Here is a 20586-nt window from a genome sequence, read left to right on the forward strand (position 1 = left end):
GTTCTTTCTTTTCCTTTGTAGACTACATTGTACATTTTCTGCTTTGATTTTGAATTTGTTCAAATCTTTCTATAAAGGAGTTGATTGAGGAGTCTGATAAGAATTCTTTCCTAGTTCTGTAGGTCAATCTTCTCCTTCATAACAGAGTTGTTCCTTCAAATATTTGGTCTGGTCTTAAGTTCAGTGGTGAACTCTAGGACTATCTCCAATTCTCCAGCCAGCTCTATGGCATCAATAATAAGTTAGTCACCGATTTTCCAGAAGAGACTTGACATTTTCAATCATGTCAATAACATCCTGTAAGTTAACATTTCTTTCTGAAGTTCTTTGCTAACTAAGTATATTTTGAAAAGAATGTCATTCTGTATAACTAAGGAGTATAGAAATTTTGAACTATTACGGTTTCTTTGCAATTCCTGTAGTGGCATTCTTTCCAAAGGCATCTACCTTTAGTTACGTTGTAAGAACTTAAGAATTAATGGATGACTAAAATCATATCTAAATATAGTAAATTCCGTACCATTTCAAATCAAAATATCATCCTGAAATGAATGCTCTATGGTTACTAACCGCTGCTCTGGCTGCTAGGCCTGAACTGCCAGGAGGTAGCTGGTAAGCTTTCCTGTTGCCAAATGCAGGGGACGACTTTGATGCCTCACGGAACGGTCCATAGAACGCTGAGGCAAACTTCACAGCATAAGAGAGCAGAGAGACTGATGAGCACATCTGAGCTTCCCGCAGCGCATTCTTGATGGCCAACACTCTCCCATCCATCATGTCCGAGGGTGCTACTATGTGGCAACCTATTGATTCAGTCACAATTAGTTCAAGTGGCACAATGATGAACAATGGCCACCATAGGTACAACACTCGTACAACCAGAGCCAATTTATCCGGATCTCCAGCTTATCCAGACTGGTTGTACAGAGTGGAAAGACACCAACTTTTGGAAGTATATAAAATATTTTTGTTGACTCTCCATCATAGTTTGTTATTCTTTTAACGCATACTCACTGTCTGGAATAATGTGTAGGCCCTACAATATTATGGCAAATTAACAGTGCTGAATTAGACGAGCCAATAATTTTAAATTTGGAAGATGTAAAGGTTTGCTTCACAATGACAATAGTATCAGTGTGATAGACAATAGACAATAGACAATATTCTTTATTAACAACATCATCAAGACATGTTACAGAGTCAAACAGTTTTTAAAAGTGAATTGTATTACGTATTAAATGAGAGGTCTTTTTAAAATTTATCATTCCATGAGAAGAACTCATCGAGCGTGTAGTATGCGTGGTCTTGCAGCCAACACCGTAAGGTACTCTTTATAGCTCTTGGGTTGTCTTTCAGATGATCTGGTAGCTTGTTGAACAGTTTCATTCCAGCATATGATGGTTTTTTTCTCGTATAATGCTGTTCTATGGACTGGTAGAGTGTAATCCCCTGCTTGTCTAGTGTAGTGGCCGTGGAGATCTTTTTGTTTTGGAGGATTCTTAGTTATGCAGTAAAGCATGGTTTCTATGATGTAAATGGATGTTACTGTCAATATTTTCCAGTTTTTGAAGATGTTTCTGCAGCTCTCTCTAGGTCCTATTCCAGCCATTAACCTTATTGCTTTTTTCTGCATCACCAGAACTCTGTGGAGATTGCCAGCTGAAGAAGCACCCCAGACTGCTATTCCATAACGCAGGTGGCTTTCGAATAACGCATGATATGCTGTTCTCGTGGCTTCATGAGTACTAGTTGTCTTGGTTCTCTTTAATGCAAACAATGCTGAGTTAAGCTTTAGGCAGAGGCTGTCTATATGGTTTTTCCAGCGCATGTTCTTGTCAAGTATTATGCCAAGATGTTTAACTTCATCAGCTGCTTGGATATTTGGTAGTTCAGTTACAAGGGCCTTTTTACTGCCTAGAGTCATTTGTTTTGTTTTTTTTCTCATTGAGAACGAGGTCGTTTCTCATTGTATATTCTTGAGCCATGTTGAAAGCTATGTATGTGTTAATTTCCAGTTGTTCAGTATTTCTATTTGCTGCAAGCAGAACTGTGTCGTCTGCGTACATGATCATTTGACAATATTCTCTCAAGTGTTCTGGAAAGTCATTTATAAATAAAATAAACAAAACTGGTCCAAGGACCGAGCCTTGTGGAACTCCTCTTCTCACTGGTAGGGGGTGAGATTGTAGTGATTGTGTGAGTCCTTTGGTTGTTTCCTTTAGTTCCAGTATTTGCTTTCGTCCTTTGAGATAGGTTTCAAACCAACTGAGTGCTGTTTGTCTAATATCTTCTAATATCAACATTTTGAAGTTTAGTCAATATGAGTTCATGTCCAAGGCAATCAAAGGCTTTACTGAGATCAAGGTATAAGCTGGTGATAGTGTTGCTGATGTCCATATTGTCAATTATATATTCAGCTAGGTCAATAATTGCAGGTGTGGTAGATTTTCCAGAGATGAATCCATGCTGCTTGTCAGTTAGTATTTGGTTCTCTCTTAGATACTTTAGGAGTCTAATAAGAGTTACTTTTTCAATAAGTTTTGAGATTGATGGGAGAAGAGAGATAGGTCTGTAATTGGCAATGTTTTGAGGGTCACCTTGTTTAAATTTTGGATAGATTTTAGCAATTTTTAATTTTGATGGGAAGATGCCCTTTTGAATGGACAAATTTGTGATTTTTACAAGGGGTGTTATTAGTTCATCAGCACAACATTTAAGGATCTTTGTTGATATTTCATCTACTCCAGAAGAAGATGAACTCCTAAGAGACCTTACAATTTTGTACATTTCATCAGCTGTGGTTGGTTCCAAAGTTGTTAGAGTTTCTCTTAGAACTGCTTCGACATGTTGAGTGGCTGGGACTGAATCATTGTTTATGTAATTTATTTTAAGCGTTTCTTCAGCTATGTTTGCTGACTTATAATAATAATAATAATAATAATATTTATTTGCCATAAGAATCACAAAAGATCATTGACAATGTCATTTAGCTGCTAAGTAAGCTTAGTCATGAGTCCATCACATATTCAAACATGGTCAATCAGTATTTTATAATCAATCAAACACAATATTAAAAAGGATTACAAATATTATATGTTAACTACAACCTAAAAATATTTACATAACTAATACAATGTAAGATTACACCTTGTGAAAATCCAAATCATAAAATTCCCTGCATAAATCAACATAATGATTTTAACATAATAACCCTCCATTTAACTGATACTATCCAATATAAATACCAAACAGTACCCATCAAATACTCCGTCAACAACAGCCTCTCTCCGCATCAGCTAAGTATACATCCTTCAAGCAAAGACCAGCAAAACATGATTAACAAAAATGGTGATTTGTAACAGGCCTCGTGCAAAGTTCTAAAAGTCTATTGGATCAATGACAAAAAAGTCATCTAGTTTATAAAGGGGATGTTCTAATAGCCAGTTATAAAACTTGTTTTTAAATTGCAGGATTGGATATTTATCCATAAGTACCTTTAATTTATTGTAAATTTTCATAGATATAATGGTATGGCTACTTTGGCATTTACTCAGTCTAGAAAACGCTATGAGGGCTCTATCCTTATTCCTTGTATTATAGTTATGAATATCATAATTATATTTATAACTACTTTTATTTTTAATTGCATATAGGGTTAAGTCATAAATATAGATTAATTACTGTTTGTATTTTCATTTTAATAAATAAGGGTTGACAATGTTCATATTCTTGTGAATTTGTTAAAGCCATTAAGGCTCTTTTTTGGAGTATTAATATTTCTCCTATTCTGCTACAATTTCCCCAGAGTATGAGCCCATAACGCATTATTGACTGAAAATATGCAAAATATGCTGTTCTGTTATACGATTCCGGGATTTTATTAGTGAGACTCCTCAAGAGATAAATGATTCTATTTAGTCTTGGATTAATCGAGTCAATGTGTTGGCTCCATGTTAAATGGTTACCAATAAACACTCCCAAAAACTTGACTGCATTAAGGTAATCAGGATTCTCAGGGATATTATTTTTTAAACTAAATATAATTTTTTGGGTTTTATCTTGATTTAGAAGAAATCCATTGGCATTGAACCATGTGGTGGCATCCTGAAGAGCGTTTTCAGTTAATTCTTCCAAAGCATTAATGTCTGCAGTGGAATTCACCAGAGTTGTGTCGTCAGCATATAATATAGTTCTGGCTTTTATAAAATCAGGGAGGTCATTTATTGATATTAAAAAGAGGAGAGGTCCTAGGACTGATCCCTGAGGTACACCGAAGTTGACTTTTAGTTCTTGGGACCAAATACCATCAATTAGAACTTTTTGACTTCTATTTTGTAAGTATGATTCAAAAAACTTAAAGGGGGAGTTTTCAACACCATAAAACTTAAGTTTATTTAAGAGGTAGTCATGATTGACACAATCAAAGGCCTTGCTCAGGTCACAGAGTGTGGCCTGAGCATAGGCCTTGTTTTCAAATGCCTGAAAGGCTTCTTGTACTAATTTATCTATTGCATCTACAGTTGACATCCCCCTTCTAAAACCGAATTGTGTTACATTAAGGTAGTTATTTACTTCAAGATGCATACTAAGCTGGTCATATACTATTATTTCAACAATTTTGGATATTATTGGTAGTATTGATACAGGGCGGTAACTTTGTGGTGTACTTACTGGCCCTTTTTTGTATATTGGACATATCCGAGATATTTTGAGCTGGTAAGGAAATACACCTTCTTCCAATAATTTGTTTATGCAGAATGCTAGAGGAACGGAAACTGTCTGAATTATCTTTTTTAAAACGCTGTTAGAAAGGTTATAAATGTCTTTACTGTTGGAGTTGTTAAGTCTCTTTGCTGCTTTTATAATATCTTGGGGGGTAATATAGTTCCAATTAAAGTTAGCTTTACTTATTTGTTTCCTACTTAGAAGATCATCGAATGTCACGGGAGTCTTAACAAGTTTTCTCTGAATACCATTAACAGATTCAATAAAAAAGTTATTAAAATCATCTGGTGAGAGATTAGACTTGGAATGACTGGGAGTTGAATTGTTATTCTGTTTAATCAAATTCCAGGCAGCTTTGCACTTGTTGCTACTATTTTCAATATACTGAGCATTCGATGCTAATTTTGCATTCTTAAGAGCTGTTCGATATTGGTATTTAAGATTTTTCATTTGGTTTACCAAATCATCATTAGGACTAAGACTATTTTTAATAAGGCTGTTATAGAATAACAGTTTATTTTTCATCGAGACCAGTTCACCCGTGTACCACTGATGTTTATTTTGATTTTTTGTATTTCTTTGTTTACTGTTTTTTATTTTAAGGCTACTATTTAAACTGTCTAAAAAGATTTCAAAAAACACTTTAAAGTTTTGACAAGCATTTAAGTTATTACTGAGATATAGCTCCCAATCGTATGTGGCTAAGTGTTCCTCGAGCAACTGGACACTTTTGTCCGTAAGAACCAACTGTGGGGTTAAACCAGCATTAGTTGGTTGCTCCAGCCTGGAGTTATTCCTGGTTTTAATGGGCACACTTATTATCAAACCGTCATGGTCTGAAAAGGGACAGTTAAAAAGCTCACATTCTACTCTATTGTTTAAGTTAGCATTTACACTTGGACATTGTATCAGCAGCTTATTACTCAATAACAACAGAGGACAGTTTATTTTTGTTAGCCCATCAAGACATCAGGGAAAATTATGGCCTTGAAACGTCTGTTAGATCGTAATTCCCAGAAGCGGTTTACTAATAGTTGAACAAAAGAGACTGAGTTTTTCATGAAAAAGTACAATACATTTTTCTTTCCAATTCTTAAATTTATATTGTGTATCTGTAGAACAAACTATTCCTTTGTTATATATGTAAAAAATAAACTTTATATTTCTATAATATATTCTTGTTTTATTATACTCCCAAACTACCTGGATTTTTGTCTATCTGGATCACTTCAGGTCACAATTAATCTGGATAAACAAGGTTGTATTATAGTATTACTAAGTATTTGTTTTCTCATAATATCTCAATGTCCATCTAAAAATTTAAAACCACGTGGGGCTGCACTTCATGAGAAGTTACCCAAATATGGTGCAAGGTTATTATATTTGGTAATTGTTTTTACCTTGTCACGATCAGGTTACTACATTCCATGTCATTTAGAGTATTACAAAACACTTTATATTATTTAGGAAGAACATAAAATTTGTTATCAAATGATAGTTACTTTTTTTCAAAAGTCTAAGTTTAATAAACTGAATAGTTTAACCATAGTTCTCCTCAGTATCTACTTAGTAATGGACATGTTTATTCCTAATTATTATATTTTATGATGAACGAACAACATGAACAACGATTAGGCAGAGTCAGAGGGGCTACATTGGAATGAATCCCCTCAAAAATATTTCAAGAACAGCAAACATTTAACAGGCCACAAGTAAATCTAAGATTGTCTTAGTCTTAATAAATTATCCAGACCACCCACATTCATTGTGAGCACTCATGTTATAAGTAAAATAAAATATATTATTTGAATTTGAAACAACTGAGATATGCATCACCTCATTTTGTTGAGAAATGCATCATCTGAAACTCCATGAGTGAATAACATCTGTAAAACTCTGCACCAAGATATAATGATTTAATGTTATTAATAAGAATTTAATTGGTGTAGTAGACATAGGCATAGATATTAATTAATTAATTTTGGATCTTCAACATGGCTTTACAAAAAAGGTCATTTATTTTATTCAAAACATTTCATTCAAAGAACTAGACATTTTTAGATACAGTACTGAACACAGCTAAGTTGAACTAAAAATACATGATAATGTACTTAAATTTGCGTAGAACCATTTGGTTCCGATGTATAATATTGGACAAATGTTCTCCACTATTTACACAGTGAAGGGAGGGTTTTGACAATTTAAATATTGTAATTTTTATGTTCTGCTCCTTTCTGTAATTATTTTAAAGGTCCTATCGTTTCTTTTAATAGAATTTTTTATCTTTCCTAAAAGTATAATGTGACATTGGGAGAACGTTTAGATGTTTTTAAAAGTGAGAAAATTATATTCATTTCTTAGATTTCAATGAAATAATTCCTACTATTTATTACTTTTGTTGATATGTGGCAGTTCTTTATATTTGTATAATTACTACAATATGTAGGGTCTAAGAATTTTATTGAACAAAACGTACAACAGCTGTATTTCAATAATGCACTAAGTTGGCTCCTAGATACGATAGGGACACCAATAATATTGGAATCAACAGTAAGTTGACAAAACAAGCAGAACTGCTGTCATTTGGAGTAGACAGGGTTGCTGTGGCTTATTTCCATAGTTGCAACTTAACAATGAGTGCAACATTATATACTAACCTGCTTTAGCATAGGCTACAGCGACTTCTGCAAGCCTCTTGATGCTCAGTTCGTTGTGGATACTACCGTTGTCTCTCAAGATACCACAGTGGCCATGATTTGTGTAGGAACACAGGCACACCTGCCAACACACTCAAGATACCACAGTGGCCATGACTTGTGTAGGAACACAGGCACACCTGCCAACACACTCAAGTACTGTATTTTAACATTTATTTCATGTTTTAATCTTTTATTTATGGAAGATTAGAACAGAGATGAGAGAGAGTCTCATTACACCTTCCTCTTTGCAAAAGAAAACAAACGAGACAATCTAATACCTCTACAAAACAAGTAAATCTAAACAAAAAAATAACAATCAATGAAACTTTAATCATATTAAAAATATCCCATTAAGATGATTTTTTTAAATCCTCTTGGATGAACCGTTGTCCTTGTTAAAATTATTAAAAATTATTTGATGAAAGTTTATTGAATTGGTTGTGTTTTTAAAAGGTTTTTTTACTGTCCACCCTGCATCTGGCTGGGTTTATACACATGCTGTGTACAGTACAAAAGTAGAAAAATCAGGGTTTAAGCTTGGTTGTCACTCCATTTACTGCAAATGTTCTGTATGGCATTGAAAATGATCCAAATTTCATTTTTTCTTTAAAACATAGTTTGAGCAATGTGAAAAAACTTAATAAAACGTATTTTCTGGCTACACATATTTTCTTGAGCCACTCAACATAGGGTTCATCTCAAATTTTGGGCTAGACTTTTTGATCGGTTGATTAAAAATTTAGGTAGCTCTCATGCTGAGGCATGTCAGTCTTGTGACTCATTGCACCAACCCAATATAATTCCTAGATAGGGAGTCCTAAGTTGGTTTTTTTCATGAGGGTGGAAAATGGTGGCTCCCAGCCTGCTAGTTTGACATCCTCCAGAGATCGAGCTTCAAACAGTCTCTTTCTCTTAGATACCAGCGCTACACAGTCAAAGACGATATGCTCAGCAGTTTCAGTTTCCTGGCTGCAAAGAAATCATTATAGAATCCTATCTTTGTCAAATGACTCCTGAAGTGGCCTTGACCAGTAAATAAAGTAATTACCCTACCATGTTATCTCTGCCCTATCCACACAATGACCCAGCAAAAAACAACATTGAGGCTCCCAAGAAGTTTCTTGCAGAGTTTATGGCTAGATTGACACTGCCATCTTCAACTGTGAACCCATTGTTTACTGTGCTCACAGTCTGGGAACGGCTAATACCACAGTTTGGCTATGCCAGCAGGACCTGTGTAGCGTTTTTAAAGCTACATTGGTAGATTTTTTATTAAAACTTAAATTAAATGAAAATTTTGGGAAACAAATATTGGGATTTAATTTTAATTAGATTGTGAGAAGTTAGGATAAAAACGAGTATGTAATCCTTTGGCAAGTTAGTGCAGGTAATTTTAAATTATTAGGAAGGCTGTTCACTGCCTTGAATTGATCAGAACTTGTCTTGTTCTGCAGTTACGTTAGATCTGAGAAGGCTATTGTTCTTGAGTTGGATACGGCTGGGCCAATGAGAGAACACCGCGGATGTCCATCAGAAAGGGAAGAAGGGGAAGTATAAAAACCGCCAGCTCATAATTTTTGCCCTTCTTTTGGTTATTATCGTGAAATTAAGTTGAATACAGTGTGCAGTGTTTCTAAATTTTTGTCCGCAAGGGATTTTGAGGTAAGCACCAAATTTATTGTACCTTATATTGAAATAGTCTTCCAGATCTGATATTAAATTAATTTTGTTGTCTTTTTTATAGGAAAAATTAAATTCATAGAAACTATAGAGCAATCTGAATAACTGATTCTCAATGAACAATAGAGCACGATAGAATCATAAAAGTTACATTTGGTTCAAACTTGCAAGAAAGATGAATTAAAATTGAACTTTGTTAATGACTTAATTGAGATTTGGAAATTTAGTAATTTATTAATATTTAATTGGAACTGTTTTATTGTGAATTAATTATTAATTGGAAATTAATTGAATATTAATTATTGTTTGAGAGAGTTGTATCTGATTTGCAAAGACTTGAAAGTTAAGGTACCGTACAACTAGTGGAAAGATAAGTTTGATTTTTTATTTTGAATTTTGAGTGAACTAAGAAGTGAACATTTTTAATTTAGTTATTTCCAAGTGGTATTTTATTTTTATTTTAAAACTTTATTATTTTATATTAGAAGAGAGCTCTGATTTTTAGTTTGATATATTTGATTAATATTTTTATTTCTTGCCAAAGGACCTTTTAAATTTACTAAACGGTTTGCCAATTCTTTGTGGAAAATAGAGTGATGAAAATTCTGAAACATTGAACTTATTAATTTGCCAGTTTAAAATAAATCCATTATTTAAATTTAGAACTGTGACTTTTATTTCAGACAAACCAGATAATATTTAATAGTTTTAAACTCTAGTAATACATTTTACTGAATATTCACTTGGAGCTTACTAATAAAAAAATATTTTCTATCGTCTTGGATGTCTAAATATTAATATCTACAATCCAAGTTGTTGTATTGACTTTCTGGTTTGATTTTTAGCCAAGAGGTCAGCCTGTGATCTCATGATGCCCCAGCACTCAGTACAACTAAACATTACTGATGGGGTAAAATTAACCAATCCAAAGGCAATAGCTTTGGAATTTAATAAATTTTTCTCCTCAGTAGCTAGTTCTCTTGATGTTGACTGTGAATTAGAACTGGATACAGTCACCACACATACCCCTGCATCATCTATGCTTCTGGCTCCTGTATGCGAGGACGAAGTGGGACGTATTCTAAGAATTTTCTCAGCTAAAACTTCCAATGACATAAATGGCATATCAATGTGGCTTTTAAAAGAATGTTATCAGCACATTTTAAGCCCATTGACAAAAATCATAAATTTTTCTTTCGAAAATGGCATCTTCCCATCCGCACTCCAACTGGCAAAAGTCGTACCTGTTTTCAAAAAAGGCAATCAAAAGACGGACAACTATAGAAAAATTTCAATTTTGCCAATTTTTTAGCAAAATTTTTAAAAACTGCTCCTGGACCGACTTCATAATTTTCTTGAAAAACACAACATTTTGACTGATCAACAATTTGGTTTCAGACCAGGAAAATCAACTTTTGGAGCAATCACACAACTTGTTGATTTTATTGTGGAAGGCTTTGAGACTCATCAAAGAACACTCAGTGTATTTCTTGATCTCTTAAAAGCATTTGATACTGTTAATCATGGTATATTACGACACAAGCTGGAAGGCTGAGGTGTACGTGGGACAGCATACCAGTGGCTCCACTCATACTTGAGCAGCAGAAGTCAATGTATTCAGGTCCAGAAAGCAGTATCAAGTAGTATTAGAATAAACCAAGGAGTCCCACAGGGATCAATTTTGGGTCCTGTCCTTTTCTTGATTTAAGTGAATAACATCCATTTGTCAGCCTTATATGGGAAATTCATTCAATATACAGATGACATGACTCTCTGTTTCCGGGCTTATTCTCTGACTTCTTTAGATTCAAACCTTCATTGATCTTAATTCCTGCATTCAAAATTTTCTGGTAAATAATCTCAAAACTAATCATGAAAAGTAATCTACAAATTATATCAACTTCTGTTTATGTGGGTTGAATATTTATGAAACCCCAACAGTAATGATGGATAACATTGTTCTGGAAGAAACTGATTCTGCTAAATTTCTAGGAAAACACCTAGATAAAGGGTTAACATGGAAAGTTCACATTGAAAGTGTATGTGCTAAATTGGCAACTGGAATTTTTGTCCTTCGAAATTTTTCAAAGCTTTGTATGTCTGATGTTTTAATGATGGCTTACTATGGATTAATATTTCCATACCTGTTATATGCAATTTCTCTGTTGGGCAGTTGTGCCATATAAAACTTATTCAGTACTCAGTACAGAGTATTCAGACTGCAAAAAAAGCTGTTCAAATCATAGCGAAATTGAACAACAGAGAGTCATGTCGAAGTGCCTTCAGGGAGCTCAACTTGCTAACTCTACCCAGCTTGTATATTTTAGAGACTTTTACTGTTGATTTCAGTGTATATTGACACAGGGCAGTGATATACATAGATACAACTGATACAAGACAAGAGCTCGGGAGCGCTTTCGAGCCCGACAGCATAGAACAGAAGCATTTGCACACCTCCCTTCTCAAGCTGGGATCAAATTCATTAACAGTCTTCCTGAAACACTAAATTTTGAACAAATCCAAAAAAATTTAAACCCAATTAAAACACTACCTGGTCTTGTGCTTTTACTCAGTTGGCAAGTTCATGGAGCATATTTGGGATTGACATTCACGGTTGATCTCACGATTTTTTTTGTATGTGTACGAATGTGTGCCTACGTGCAACTGTATGGAAAGTCGAGTGAATGGATTTAGTTTTTAAGATAAGTACTGTAAAAAATTGGTATTATGGACTATTGCAATACAATTTAATATATATTGCCAACACAATAAATATATTCTATTCTATTCTATCGTTTAGAAAGCTAAGTGCCAATAAGGTGTGGAATAATCTCAGATTACATTTTAGGAGACCTGTGTGGAGTCAAGAGCAAGCAAAGCTGCTTGGCTAGTGGAGAATATCAGGATGTGTTTACTAGGATAGCCCCTCCATAAGCTATAGAAGCACAGGTAGAGTTAGCACAAATCTACACCTGGAATATAGTGCAGTGATGGTCAAGACATTGCAAAGTGCCTGTCCCTGGACCAACTACACCCAAACATGAATGCTTTGTCTGGTTCATGACAGAGCTATAATGTACTCACTAAACCAGTTGATCCTTTGTGTTTGGATTAGAGGAATCTGGTTGCATTCCCAGTTGGATTGCATTCCAAGATGAACTGAATATGGTTTGATGAAGGCTAATTCAGTCTGCATAGCATCTGGTGTCATGTCTAAGATCTAATTTGGAAGAATTTTGTTGACTATGGTGCAATGACTCCACATTATACCTATAATCTATAGTATCTGACAACAGAGCAACATATTATTTGTTTGTGGCATACATTTTTGGCAATTTAAAAAAGGCTTCCTTAGTGCTATAAACAGGGTAGCCATTTTGAACTTTTACTATTGCATCAGATTTAGGGTTAAAAAATAAAGGTACTAAGCGATATCTACAAAATAAATAAGTTTTTTATTCAAGATTGGGGTCATGTGAAACACCACAGAATATACTTACATCGCATGCAATAACAAGATCTGGAAATGAAGATCTTAACATGGGAACTGCTTGGAGCACTGGATTGTCTTTCGAATCAGCACTGGATCCATTGGTATCCTAAAATTATACACAAATTTGAACTTTTTTATTTTAGAATATTTAGATAACTAACTAAATTCTTGACCCAAATTTCTTTGAAGAATGTATAATTTGAAATGATAACACGATTAGACAAATTTCCATCCCAATCTGGCAATTTTTACCAGTTAATTAAATCTGATTTTGGCTGTCATAAAAACTTATTTCATAGGTGTGGTTGTTCACATAAAGCTTTGATATTTTCTAAAAGCTGATTAACACTCCTTATGTAAATATATGAATTTATAATTAGGCTCTTTCACGTCATTTTTATTATTATAAATTATCTGTTCAAGATGTACGTGAAATTTAGTTGATTTCCATTTTAATTTTCTTCCAGTAGAATTACTATGATATACCTTATATGATATTCAGCTGAATTTCTTAGCTTACAAGACTACACTTTACATAATCTTTAAGTTTTAATTGACCTTTTAAACATATATAGCTTGTAACAAAAACATTCGTAGATATATCGTAGAAAGATTATAACGAACCAACGCCTCTTCTAGCCTGTAAATATTGTGAGTGAGCAACTCACCTTGGTAACTGAAAGATAGTAATCGTTAAGTGAACCACCGAATAGAGTCGGTTATACATCTCTTGAATGACCGAGTTAAAAACCACAATGAATAGCTAATTACACTCTGTGTGTCTACAATAGAATTAAAAAAGAAAAAATCAATATGTACGTGCTACTGACTCTGTCAAACTATTGAATGCCAGCGGTTTTACCTGACATACATTTGCCTTTCCTGTGTATTACATTCCTTTCCTTCTGAATTACATTAAGAAATTAATCATCTAATTTTTTATATTTCTTCTGTTAATTTGCAATGTAGTATTATTAATTAGAGATTCTGATCAGCCCCAATCAATGTCACACAATGGAATTAATATATTTACTACGCAGGTTCTAGTAGTGGTGTGTGATAACCTTCATAACCTTCGTATTATCAGAAATTGATATTCTTGGTAAAAGGTGTTAACATTGTGTACTATAGCTAGAATAGTACTATAACCTATTCGCTATCGGAGGCTACAGTAATGATGTGGGTTGGACCTCGGTTTTATCAGACATTGAGATTTGGTAGCTAAAGTGTTAACATTGTGTAGGTACTATAGCTATTACTACTATAACAGGGTATTTAAATAGGATTTACATACGTTTTGTCAGTAACCCAAATACAGTATTGTGCTTACGTATTTCGATGTTACAAACATCATTGCTAAAGCAGTAGTACATTTAATCATTAAAATGTTTCTGCATTAAAAGTCGTAATTCATTAAAAACACAAACACGGACACATACAGGAACATGTACACGGACACTAAGTTAAAATATTTTAAAAACAATATATAATCACGTTTGGTAGGCATGCCCATGCTATTCGGCCTTGGACAGGTAAGAGAAAGCAATAGCGTGATTAAGTAACTTCGTCAAGGTCGCTGTTATCACTGTCGTTATCAGCTGGATAGGGGTCAATTGATGGAGAACGGCCTTTCTTTTCTTGTGTTTAAAGCGTTGAAAATGGAGTGTTTTTTTTTTAGTTTAACTTTTTGTTCACCACGTAGTTTTTTCTTTGGGTAAAAATCTCAATTAAAAAACCCAAAAATAAAAGGAAAACGCTGGAATAACAAATATAAAAATGTGCTTGCGTGGAATTCAAACACGCCGTAGAATATGGCCTTAAAAACAATTAAAGAAACATGGGCTTGAATTAACATTTAAACCCTCTAACCAAACCCTCCCCATATCTAAACAAAAACTACAGAAAAGCTTGAAACCAGGAGTGTGTTATGTAAAATATCGCGATGGTCCTAACGCACACATCCGTCAAACAGGGCGTAGTTTCAAAACACGTTATTGTGAGCATAAGTCTGACCGAATGAAAGCCAAACAGAGGTCCACTTTCGCATAACACCTGGTGGATCGTGATCGCGCAAATGGACAATAGTCATGATGAACATGAGGTTTAAAATTTACGTCCAAAAGGCAACAAATTAGATACATTGGAAGAGTTTTAGATTTATCTATTATTTCGAGCTGAATAAGAAGTTAAACATCAAAATTCGCTACACTTTGTATCGTTTAAATGCAGGGTAAGAAAGGCTACTCTCGATTAATTGATCCATGTCCAATTGATAACGACACTGATAAAAGCGGCCGTGACCAAGTTACTTAATCTTGATGTTGCAGTCTTGTACCTGTCCACAGCCGAGCTGAACCAGCAGACTCACCAGACGTGCTCATAGTGTTTTTAAAAAACGTTTTAAATTAGTGTATGTGTACTTGTTTGTGTTTTGAATTACTGACGATTGATTGCCTTACTGCTTTGCAATGATGTTTTATCGTCGAAACGCGGAAGAAAAATATTGTTTTTGGATTCTTAACAAAAAAGTGTGTGTGTCCATCTACTGAGAGAGGAATTTTGACTATCACACACTCGCTACTGCAGTTTACAGTAGAGGTTTATGACGATCCTCGTATTGTTGTCAGACATTGAGATTCTTGGTGTTAATTTATTAAAATATTTTACCCATTCATTTAAACAGTTAACCAGAGAATTCTTATTTGCCAATTCTTAAATGTTTACATCCTCCAACCCAATTGACTGTATTTGGACCAGTCAAAAAACAAAAATCAGTCGTGCTGGAGCTATGACAAATTTCCATCTCAAAACATTCTCTGGTGAAATAGGCTTCGTATTTCAACAACATATGTTTAGGATTCACTTTTAGAATTAGGTTTTCTAACATTTGAGTTTCCAAAAGAATAACAGCGTTTTCCACGTTTGTTGGGCTACTTTAATATAGCCAGTTTTCTAATTTTATCTCTGATTTCATTGTTTTTCACCAAAATTGCGGGTCAGAAAATCCATTATTTGAAGTGAAATAAAACTAATTAAATAGAATTTATGTAAACAAAAACTAAGCAAAACCACACATAAACACCGACTGCTAAACCAACTTTATGTCGATGTCTGGTAACTTTGCCAACTATTACTAAAAAAACTAATCCAACAATAAAATTAAAAAAAAAAAACTCATCCGAGATCAAATCTGGTAAAAGTGACACCAAGAAAAAAAGTAAGAGACAGGAATAAAAATATAGCCCGAAAACATTCACCAACTTTTTGTAATTTCTTTCTGATATTGTCTGTTGCCGAGGGATACCCTTACGCTTTGATAAAGTCTGACTCAGATTCACTAGTCTGTTTGGTTCATGTATCATACTTGAGAGTTGTACAGTGGTGTTCCTGTTACATCTTGTTTTTTAGATTTGGTATTCATGTAAACATCTTTTTAGTTTACTTTGATATGTACACCATCCTGTTTCTAGATTTGTAAACTTTCATGTGCGTTTTTGTTTCAGGGTTTAAAACGTGAGGTAAAGAGTAAATATTCAAGTTTTATCTTTTACAGCACGAAAACAAATGTTGTGTGGATCGTAATCCTGTTATCCTTTGTCGATAACTAACTATAAACTTTATTCTTTGTCGGAATGTGTTGAAAATTTATCTTACCTGCACAACATGGTTGCCAACTAACCCGTTACCTATTATATATCCGTTTAATACATGTCATAATCCCTACTGAAATGAAATCTCATTTTACAAAATAACGTTGTAACAAATTATTTTACAAGGCCTACCTTAGAGAGTTGAGTTATGACTCCAAAAAGTAGAACACTTTTTAAACCTTTCTCCACTAAAGGTTTTATTTCGGGTATTATTCTGTTTATTCCGTACCTATAAACCCCTGGCATGCTGTCTACTTCTAACTTTGCATCTTCTATATCCCTAGAACAAGTAAATCGAGATATATATTTTATAATGTTCACTTAGTTTAAATTGATTGGGAAACAGAACAATCTCTCCGACTCATTTGAAAGAGGCATATAGATTGTGTATCAACTTAAATATCAATAATTTATTTCTTATAGGATTTACATGTAATCGACATCTCAAAGACTTTCAGATATAAAAATATTAGAGATATGTTAATTGAGAAAGCTTTCCTTTTAAATTTTAAGAAATGTTTTGAAATAAAAAAAAGTTTAAATGGCCGCCATATTGAATTGAAATAGGGCACTAAGACGGTCTTTGAATGAGGCATTATAATATTTATAAGATCAACTATTTCTGTTTCAACTTCTTTAGGACTTTTTGGGTCAGTTATTGTTTCTTCTAGCCTTGTTATATATTGAAGATATATAATGTAGTATTGTTATATACAATACTGATCAGTATTACCAGGGAACTCTACTGTTTCAGTCTTGTTGGATCCCTTCTGAGGGACTTCATATGTGAGAAACAGAGCTGCAGCTACATACTATTCCGGGGGGGGGGTAGGGGTAGGAGGAGCCCTAAATTAGCTCCCAATTTCCACCACTCAACATCAGCAGTTTAAAAATGTTCTTTTTTACTGCTTGTAAATAATCCAAAGGTACTTCATAATTATTATTATACTTGTTACTAGCAGTTACCCGTGCTTCGCACGCAATTGTCAAGATCTAAGAGCGTCCTTATTAGTGGAATCATTAATGGTGATAGCGATTTACAAAATTACAAGCTCAGGATAATTATAGCCCTTACTTTAACGTGATCGAAGTAGACTCTTTTGAACCGCTCTGCCAAGAGTAAAAGTTAAGATGGTCATTTAATAACAAACGTTTTAATATGTCTGAAAATTACGTACTATAAAAACAGTACATTTGTACCCATTTTGTATGAAAATTTTGTCTTAATTGGATCTTAAGTTTCCGAGTTGTGAAATTTTAAAGTTGTAATTTGGCTGAAAACCACCAAAAACCGTTTCTTTTTTCGTTCTTTCTGACACAACTGGAATTTATTGTTCGTAAATAATTTGTTTTATATGTAGGCTATAAATGCAGAAATAAACAATCTAAATTAAATGAATTCCCTTAATCGTAATTCTGCTACTTATTTTGTGATAAACCTTCAAACACGGGTATCTGTACTTTTGACCCAATAGTAAAGCGATTACCTCGGAGATTAACTGAACTATACGTAAACAGTAGTTGCAACGCAACGACTTCACCTTCTATAATATTGCCGCCCGAGGCAAACAACCCTCTGCAGTAGCCTATATAGGAGAAATATAAACCCAGTGTCTGAGGGTTAGCCCATTTCCCAAGTAGTTGGACGGTTCAGAAAGTGTTCTAGAAAATAGATAGCTTACCGAAACAGTTTTTAGAAAAAAATTTGGTCAAAAATGGAGAAGTTTGAAAAAGGGAGTTATGGTATGCACCCAAAGGGGGCGTCAGGGTAGGGAGTTAAAAATGTATATTTCTATATCTACCTGCCAAATTTCAATAAAATTGGATCATGTGAAACGGATTCACCTCAAGGGCCTGGGATGACTAAAATAAGTCAATTCAGAAACAATACTCTACATTTTAGGCTTATTACACATTAAAACTATAGCTCTAACGAAGTATAGAAAATTATGTCGTTTTATCAAACGAGATTACTTACACCACAAAAACAGGATACACGATATTGTCTGAACTTATGCTTTGAACACTTTGCCATTTTCTTAAAATAGGATGGAAAATTGAACTGTGTAAGGTGACTGTTTGTAATCTAATCTCGTCACCTTTGTGCATCTTATCTAGTCAAAGAGTAGAGCAGATTTAAAATTGGACAATGTTTTATTGCTCAACTAATTGTGCTCAATAAATAAATTAACGACTCGGCAAAATCACTGACATATTACGTCATGCAGGTCACACTGTTGTGTATTGTTTATTTACAAAATGACAATCATAAGTATTGAGAAATCAGCTGGTATTATCAATCAGGTGATTTAATGATAACTCTTCCTGGAACAATGAAAGTAGTTGTGTGACGTCCGGATCATCTGACTGTTCCGGTCAGTCAGTGTCGTTCACTGCCGCGACCCATACCAATACCTTACAATTAATTGACCTGGCCAATACAGTTACTGAACCTTCCCGCTAGAGCGCGTTACATTACAGTTAGTATAATTCGTTGGTTACAGGTCAAGACCGGTCTTCTATGAAAGACCGAACGAAATGAAAGACTAACTTAAGAAAGACTGAACGGAATGAGCGAGTAATCGAAATGAACAAGAGAACAAAAACCGATTGATCGAAATGACCGACTGAACGAAATGAACAGTGTCAGTTAGTTTGGCATAATCTTGAGCTACTTTTTCCATTGATAAGGATTATAAATGAACGTAACCTGTAATATTATAAGATTTGGCGATTCGTAAAATTAAATTACTTGCTTTAAAAGAAAATAATAAATTTATTCAGTTCGTGGGAAAAGTGAACGAAAGGTTCGGTTGAACGGGTTTTTTTTAAAACACTGTGATCCAGATAACTCGTTCACCTGACTGATCTGTTCGAATTGAACGGTTCATAACCGAACGACACATCTCTAAATCAAAGGCAGCGGCCAGCGTTAGTGATGGAGCAATCGATAGATGAGTTTTATAACAGTCTTTAAAATCCTTCTTTCCAGTTTCGAATCCGAATAAAATAATTAATAGGAACGTCTTTAGCCCCTTCCACGTCATCTCTGACAGAAGGCGTTTAATTACCATATATAATGAATATATAAATGTATAGTCTGTATTCAATCAGGTTGTATAGATGCTCATCTATAATCATGAAGTAGACTTCTACCAAATAGGGGGTTGGTTGGTAGGACTGACCTACAGGATCAACATTAAAAGTATAGTGCTCTATAAAATAAGTATAATTTACATTAATTAGTGCTCGTGTCGTACTTTAAAGTTGCGCGGGAAATCGGTATTGTGGACATGATTTCCGGGAAACAGTGACCCAAGCGGCTAAAACAACGTAAGTTTCCTGTTTCTAAAAATAGAATCACTTTATATTTCGTCAAGACTACTGATAACAAATTGGAGCAAGGTCACGTTCGCTGCTACCTGGTCTGCGCATGCGCACTTCGTTGACAGGTTGGACAACGCCAGGGGCTAAGCTTCCCTGCTGACAGGACCGATCCCGCAGCCAGCCGGCCCGCGGCCGACGACCTATTGCATGGATCGGAATTATTGATGCCCCTGCATTTGGGAGTATGCAATGTATACCTCGTCATGTACTGCAGGACTAGTGTACATGAGAATTGAAGACTATCATTATTGTATTTTCCTTCAACTTGCTTTGGGACTTGTTTTATTTGTATCTCGTATTTATCGATACCATACTGAAGTACTATTAACAGTGAGTGGCTGGACAAAGACTTAATCCTGGGAGGAAGAATTTCTTTTTTGGTCTCCTATAGTTACCTGACGCTTTCAGATGATGACTGACGAAACTGAACCTGTTTTTCAAAACATTGATTTTGAAAGTGAGGTACAGTGTATTCTTGTAAATTTGACATCTGAGCTAACTATGTTATCGTCCACGTATCCTGATTCTTCATTTGAAGAATTACATACTCAAATAGCTGTACTTGTTGACAAAATGGATACTTTACGCTCTGTATATGATATTCAACTAACGTCGCTGCAGTCTTCAAAGTCGGAGATCAGTCTATTGTCTTCTAAACTTGATCTTGAGAAAGAACACAGAAGAACAGAATTGAACAACTCATTCGCCCTTCAAGATGAGGCGGAAACTGATATACGTAACCTGAAGACGCGTTGTCTGGATCTCACTGAAGCTCTTAGGGACAGAGATGTTCGTTTTGATCTGTTTTGACAACGGAAATGAACTCTGCGTGATAAACTAAACTCTTCTAATGCAATGGTTAGGGGCCTAGGGGATCTTAGAGATACTCAACTGTATACCATTCAAAATCTTAGTTATAAGTTGGATGTACAGTAGCTAAAGACCAGTTAGT

General features: G+C 34.5%; 1 protein-coding gene across 1 annotated transcript in view; it reads right to left on the reverse strand.

Moving 5' to 3' along the window:
• The window catches only part of LOC124372632 (delta-aminolevulinic acid dehydratase-like), a 31143-nt gene extending 12609 nt beyond the window's left edge, over positions 1-18534 (reverse strand). The window contains exons 1-5 of the mRNA XM_046831034.1: positions 18226-18534; positions 16380-16527; positions 12605-12703; positions 7383-7503; positions 571-803 (exon numbers count right to left, since the gene is read on the reverse strand). Coding sequence (XP_046686990.1) covers positions 571-803; positions 7383-7503; positions 12605-12703; positions 16380-16527; positions 18226-18356 — 732 coding nt within the window. The 5' untranslated portion in view covers positions 18357-18534. The remainder of the gene's footprint in view (positions 1-570; positions 804-7382; positions 7504-12604; positions 12704-16379; positions 16528-18225) is intronic.
• Positions 18535-20586: the final 2052 nt, after the last annotated feature.

Source organism: Homalodisca vitripennis, unplaced genomic scaffold (assembly GCF_021130785.1).
Source record: "Homalodisca vitripennis isolate AUS2020 unplaced genomic scaffold, UT_GWSS_2.1 ScUCBcl_3675;HRSCAF=9349, whole genome shotgun sequence".
In the NCBI taxonomy this organism is placed as follows: domain Eukaryota; kingdom Metazoa; phylum Arthropoda; class Insecta; order Hemiptera; family Cicadellidae; genus Homalodisca; species Homalodisca vitripennis.